This window comes from Branchiostoma belcheri, unplaced genomic scaffold (genome assembly GCF_001625305.1).
Source record: "Branchiostoma belcheri isolate BF01 breed outbred unplaced genomic scaffold, Haploidv18h27 scaffold256, whole genome shotgun sequence".
Lineage (NCBI taxonomy): Eukaryota > Metazoa > Chordata > Leptocardii > Amphioxiformes > Branchiostomatidae > Branchiostoma > Branchiostoma belcheri.
Window position 1 is genome coordinate 23,426 of NW_017803861.1, and position 6,655 is coordinate 30,080.

At 41.9% G+C, this 6,655-nt stretch overlaps 3 protein-coding genes and 1 pseudogene across 4 annotated transcripts in view; all 4 read left to right on the plus strand.

Annotated features, from left to right (window-relative positions):
• Window positions 1–6,655, plus strand: part of LOC109471731 (zinc finger protein 678-like) — a 28,051-nt gene that overhangs the window by 18,216 nt on the left and 3,180 nt on the right. The gene's annotated exons all lie outside the window — the stretch shown is intronic.
• Window positions 261–1,797, plus strand: LOC109471730 (zinc finger protein 514-like). Its single transcript, XM_019771080.1, has one exon. The coding sequence runs from the start codon at window positions 272–274 to the stop codon at window positions 872–874; it is 603 nt and encodes a 200-aa protein (XP_019626639.1). The 5' UTR covers window positions 261–271; the 3' UTR covers window positions 875–1,797.
• Window positions 2,024–6,443, plus strand: LOC109471728 (zinc finger protein 436-like). Of its 2 annotated transcripts, XM_019771077.1 has the most exons (4): window positions 2,026–2,136; window positions 2,724–2,796; window positions 3,268–4,030; window positions 6,309–6,443. In XM_019771077.1, exons 3-4 carry the CDS (start codon window positions 3,278–3,280, stop codon window positions 6,402–6,404), a joined length of 849 nt encoding a protein of 282 aa, XP_019626636.1. In that variant the 5' UTR covers window positions 2,026–2,136; window positions 2,724–2,796; window positions 3,268–3,277; the 3' UTR covers window positions 6,405–6,443. The 2 variants fall into 2 exon arrangements, with proteins under 2 accessions (XP_019626635.1, XP_019626636.1); XM_019771076.1 differs by lacking the exon at window positions 6,309–6,443 and having other exon boundaries at window positions 2,024–2,136; window positions 3,268–4,437.
• LOC109471727 lies at window positions 4,803–6,290 on the plus strand (annotated as a pseudogene).

The window sequence follows — 6,655 nt, forward strand, 5'->3', positions numbered from 1 at the left end:
CTATGGAGTTATAGCGCAATAGAGGTGATTTTATACGACGATTGATGGATGCTTCGTAGCCTGTTGATAGAGCTAGAAGTCATGTGCAAAATGTAATACTGTAGTATTTAGACAATAGTTACATGACAGGACACCGTTCATTTAACGTCAATGTGTTAGGTTACATTTTAAATCAGCCTACATTTTTAATGAATGTTTAGAAGCATTTCTCAGTATAACATCTGACATCTGAATTTTACATATTCCCGTAGGATATCAGGGGTTTGACCAAATGGAGACCAGAGCTGAATCTCACCTGAAACAAGAGGAGGAAGAGAGTGGGCAAAAAGAGCAGGATAATTCTCCGCGTACCCACAAGTGTAGCGAGTGTGGCATGGGGTTTCGTTACCCGAGTCATCTGAGTCGACACATGCGGACTCAAACAGGTGAGAAACCGTATGGGTGTGAGAAATGTGACAAGAGCTTCAGTCATCTTAGCCACCTAAAGACTCACTTGCGGATTCACACAGGTGAGAAACCGTACAGATGTGAGATGTGCAGCAGGCAATTCAGTCAGCAGTATAGTTTGAATGTACACCTGCGGACTCACACTGTTGAAAAACCGTACAGATGTGAGGAGTGTAACAGACAGTTCAGTGATTTCAAGAAGCACATTAGAACTCACACTGGTGAGAAACCATACAGATGTGAGGAGTGCAGTCGGTCGTTTAGTACACTGTCACATTTAAAGATACATATGCGGACTCACACGGGTGAGAAACCGTACAGATGTGAGGAGTGCAACAGGCAGTTCACCACAAGCAGCAGTTTAAAGAGACACGTCGTGCGAAGTCACAAAGAGCAAAAACCGTACTTTCTTAAGAGTGCCCACTGAAAAAAACACTCCCGCGAAAGACTGTCTCTGTAAAGGTTACTGAGTGGCGATGTTTTAAATGTCCTTACTGTTTGATCTCATTGTGATATTCTTTTGCAAGTTAAACCATTTTTTAGTATTTTTTCTGTCATTGTATTCTCTATATGATTCCACTGTAATAGTTAACAATAGCGGTGATTTTATATCACGATGATCGATGCATGCTCCGTACCCTGTTGATTAGAGCTAGAAGTCGTGTATGAAATGCAAAAGTGTAGTATTTAGACAATAGTTACACGGTAAGACACTGTTTAACCTCAAGTATCATTGTCCGTCTGTAACTTAGTCAACTACATGTAGGCATGTAAATCTAGATCTTTAGCGTTTTGTGAAGTATGTTATCAATTCATCGAAATGTAGTTTTCTTTGTTTTAGTATCTGTAAATATACTAGATTTTTAGCGTTTAGTTATGTTTGCATCACATTAATGTTGTTTGTAAAATGTGGAGTGAAAAAAAGTGAACTGTTGTTTCTCTCAGTTCCAGTGTTCTGTTAACCAGAGGTGGCTGTTAGAAATTTGTCAAATTTTTGCATCTCAGTTTCAACAATAAAGCGCGTTATGTGCCGTATTTATTGGTCACCATCGCCGTCATTTTTCCATGTTCTCTGTCCCCTTGCTCTTCACCCTGTAGACCAGTGTGCAACTTTGCTAGAATAGTATACCATAGAATAGAATAGCATTTACCACGTCTACTATTTATGCGAATCATATCCACTCTTTACCCTGTACACCAACGTTAGGTTAGTTTTAAAGTAGATATAGTGAGTTAAATAAGCATGTTAGCATAATCATAGTCTTAAATTCACCCCATTCTGTACTCATTGTTCCATTTCTGTTCCCAATTAGCCCTCGGGCACGAACTTGCAATAAAGAACTCGTTATATCTCGTAACTAGTCGTCATCATCATTACGGCATCTCCTTCGCAAATATCTTCTTTTTCCTAATTTTTCGTCGTCTCTATTGTGCTATAATTGTGTATTAGACAATTGCTTAAACTGATATACCAGACGTAATTCCTTATATCCGACAAGGCGTCCGTAACTACACAACCCGGGTAATCAGGTTTGTCACCTTTAACCTTTGCCTTCGATAGGTTTGACCTATGCTGACGCTGAACCGCCATTTTTGAGCCTTGCGTGCGGTGTCATTGTTCTCTCCAATCTGAGGCGATTTTCGCCTTACTTCGGCTCTGTATCAACTCTGGGCAGTTTTGAAAGACAGGTAAGACCTTTGTTGACCACCTACATTCGCTGTGGCGGTACCAGATACTTCAAATCGGTCGGGAATCGCGTGATACGAGCAAATGTCCTTGATATAGAGCAAGGACATTATACAGTATAACGTCGTTGATTAGAACAAGAACTAGCGGGTAAAATTCAACTGGAGTATTTAGATATTTCAAAAATTTCTCAATTTCAACAATACATTCAGGTAATATGTTGTTGTCTCTCAATCTCTATCATAAGTAGTGGCATACATTATCCTCGAGCATCTGTGAGTTATGTGAGATCATGTGAAATATGTCGGTCTCTTTTTACTACGAATGATGTCTGATTTTTCTAGTATGCAAATAAGCACGGTGCTTTCCTTTGTTGCGTAATCAACCTATCGGACCGGTTTTATCCACCCACTCAGTCCCTATATAAACATCTTTTTCTAATGATGCTGTCTGATTGCCCTTATGCAAATCGGCTCATGTAACAAGATACTTTCCTTTGTTTCGTAATCAAGTAAAACCTGACGAACCAGTTGTATCCACCCACTCAGTCCCTATATAAACGCGTCCTTGACTGCTCTGTTTCTGTCAGTACTGACTCTGCAGCCGTGAGGATCTGTGTCGTCGGGAAAACGTGCTGTACTTTGGAGCGTCAGTGCATCTTGGTAAGTGTCAACTTCAACTATGATTTCGTTTTTCTGTATTTAATTGTGACGACAGATTTCTGACATCTTCTTCGTCATAGGTCAAACTTTATACTTCTGTTTACATTCGGACTTTTCATATTTTTCAGTGTTGACAAGTTTTTTGCTTGGATACCAAACATCAAAGCCATGTGCCCGAAGACGTGTTTTCGTCTGCATGAAACCAGATTTATATGCTATTAACTTTTTAATTCCGCTGACGTACACTGTTAAGTCGCTCACATTTTGAGTTACCTTTGTTACAACGTTTCCTGTGCTATCCTTACTGTTATCATGTCCTTTAAAAACTCATGCTTTCATGCAGGCCAGTCACAACTTGTATCGATTATCCAAAACAGATGCAATAACGTTTAAAGGCATTTGTCAGTATACATGCTATATACCGTACATGTACATACGATTGATATATTGAATTTTAAATTATTCCTTTAGGATCAGGAACATGGCGGCCAGAGCCGAATCCCACCAGAGACAAGAGGAGGGAGAGAATAGACGTGGAAACCAGGGTTCTCCGCGTTCCCACGAATGTAACGAGTGCGGCAAGAAGTTTCGCTTCCTGAGTCATCTGAAGCAACACATGCGGACACACACGGGTGAGAAATCTTACCGGTGTGAGGAATGTAACAAAGGCTTCAGTCAGTTGAGTCATCTGAAGCGACACATGCGGACTCACACGGGTGAGAAGCCGTATCAGTGCGAGGAATGTAGCAAGTGGTTTGGTACGCTGGGTGATCTGAAGAAGCATATCAGAACCCACACCGGTGAGAAACCCTACACGTGTGAGGAGTGCAGCATGCAGTTTAGCGAGCTGGGTAATCTGAAAAGACACATGCGGATTCACACAGGTGAGAAACCTTACCAATGCGAGGAATGTGGGAGACAGTTCAGTGAGCTGGCTAAACTGAACAGACACGTGCGGACTCACAAAGGTGAGAAACCGTACAGGTGTGAGGAGTGTGGCAGACAGTTCAGTGATCTGGGAGATCTAAAGAGGCACATAAGGACTCACACGGGTGAGAAGCCGTACAGATGTGAGGAATGTGGGAGGCAGTTCAGCAGGCTGAGTAGTCTGAGAAGACACATGCGGACTCACACTGGTGAGAAACAGTTCATGTGTGAGGAGTGCAGCATGCAGTTCAGCAGACTGGATAATCTGAAGCAGCACACGAGAAGTCACACTGGTGAGAAACCGTACGGATGTGAGGAGTGCAGCAAGCAGTTTAGTCAGTTGATTAATCTGAAAAACCACATGCGGACTCACACAGGTGAAAAACCATATAGATGTGAAAAGTGCATCAAGCATTTTAATCTGTCAAATCTAAAGACACATATGTCGACTCACACAATAAAAACCGTACATGTGTGAACATAGTTTTGTACCCTCTACTTGACTTTAGTGTAATACTAAGAATAACGTAAATTTTACCCACTACTGTTGTATGCTCTGTAGACCGTTGGTTAGGATTAGAAATTTAGAATTAGTTAGCACCATGCGTGTTGGTTATAAAAGATGGTTTAGATGTTTGCAGATATGGTTTGTTTCCAAGTGTTCTGTAAACACATATGTAGCTGTTAGAGATTTGTCAACTTTCTGCATCTCAGTTTCACCAATAAATGTAATGTGTTGTCTTCTTTCTTGAACTTTTTCCTAGGGATGTTGTCTAATTTGCCCCTATGCAAATCAACGTATACAAAATGATAATTTTAACAATGAATTCAGATACGTAATTATGTTGTTGTTTTTATTGATCGCCAACATTATTGTTAGTCTCAAACTCGGTGTCTTTTTTCTACGAATGATGTTGTCTGATTCTTCCCTATGCAAATCAGCATGGTGGTTTCCTTTGTGTAGTAATGAAGTAAAATCCACCGGACCGGTTTTATCCACCCACTTAGTCCCTATATAAACGCGTCCCTGTATGCTCTGTTTCTGTCAGTACTGACTCTGCAGCCGTGAGGATCTGTGCCGTTGTGAAATCACCTTGCAGTACTTTGGAGCGTCAGTGCATCTTGGTAAGTGCCGAATTTTCCAGTATTTTCTTTATCTGTAACTTCAATGCGGCATATATTTGTAGGTTAATTTATAAATCGGCGGACGAAGAACTTTTCATTTTTCATTCTTGGCCATTCAGTATTTTTCATTCTTGGCCATTCTAATCTAGCTATTTGAATCATTATCATCTCCGATGAAACCAGGTTTAGCGCCACACAAACCCAACTATAAATTTCTATAAACCAAAACCATTACATGTAACTGACATGTTTAGGCGCATTTGTCAGTATGCAAGTTATATATCATATAAATTTCGTGACCCCTTTGAAGCTGATATATTTATTTAAATGAAATATCGATTTTTTTTCATTCCTGCAGGATCAGTAGTTTAACATGTCCACTGGATATGCATCTCATTTGAACGGAGAGAATAGGCGTGGGGAGCAGGATGCTCCGCGTACCCACAAGTGTAGCGAGTGTGGCAAGGAGTTTCGTTACCCGAGTCAGCTGAAGCAGCACATGCGGACTCACACAGGTGAGAAACCCTACCGGTGTGGGGAGTGCGGCAAGCAGTTTAATACACTGGGTCATCTGAAGACACATATGCGAAACCACACTGGGGAGAAACCCTACGCGTGTGGGGAGTGCAACAGACAGTTCAGCACCCAAGGTAGTCTGAAGACTCATATGACGATCCACACGGGAGAGAAACTGTTTAGTATACAGATGTGAGGAGTGCGACCGGTCTTTTAGTACACTGTCGCATCTTAAGATACACTTGCGGACTCACACTGGGGAAAAACCGTACAGATGTGAAGAGTGTGGCAGACAGTTCAGTGAGCTGGGTTCTCTGAAGAAGCACATAAGGACTCACACTGGTGAGAAGCCGTACAAATGTGAAGAGTTTGGCAGAAAGTTCAGAACACTGAGTAATCTGGAAACACACATGCGGACTCACACTGGGGAGAAGCCGTACAAATGTGAGGAGTGCAGCTGGCAGTTTAGTACACTGAGTAATCTGAAGACACACATGCGGATTCACACAGGTGAGAAACCGTATCAATGTGAGGAATGCAGCAAGCAGTTTAGCCAGCTGGCTAGTCTAAAGACACATATGCGAAGCCACACTGGTGAGAAACCGTATCGATGTGAGGAGTGCAGCAAGCAGTTCCGTAAGCTGGGTAATCTGAAGACTCACATGCGGATTCACACGGGTGAGAAACCGTACAGATGTGAGATGTGCAGCAGGCAATTCAGTCAGCAGTATAGTCTGAATGTACACATGCGGACGCACACTGGTGAAAAACCGTACAGATGTGAAGAGTGAAACAGGCAGTTCAGTGATCTGAGTAGTCTAAAGAAACACATACGGACTCACACAGGTGAGAAACCATACAGATGTGAGGAGTGCAGCCGGTCGTTTAGTACACTGTCACATTTAAAGATACACATTCGGACTCACACGGGTGAGAAACCGTACAGATGTGAGGAGTGCAGCAGGCAGTTCACTACAAGCAGCAGTTTAAAGAGACACTTCGTGCGAACTCACAGAGCGGAGAAACCGTACATGTGTTAAAAAGGCAACAAAAGCTTTCGTAAGAGTGCCAACTGAAAACACTCCGGCGAAAGACTGTCAGTGTCTTTGTAAAGGTTACTGAGTGGCGATGCTTTAAATGTCCTGACTGTTTGATCTACATGTAGTAGTGTACTCTCTACATGACTCTACTATGGAGTTATAGCGCAATAGAGGTGATTTTATACGACGATTGATGGATGCTTCGTAGCCTGTTGATAGAGCTAGAAGTCATGTGCAAAATGTAATACTGT

Excerpts from the sequence above, each read along its gene's own strand:
- LOC109471730 (XM_019771080.1), top strand. The coding sequence starts at position 272 with ATGGAGACCAGAGCTGAATCTCACCTGAAACAAGAGGAGGAAGAGAGT.
- LOC109471728 (XM_019771076.1), top strand. The coding sequence starts at position 3,278 with ATGGCGGCCAGAGCCGAATCCCACCAGAGACAAGAGGAGGGAGAGAAT.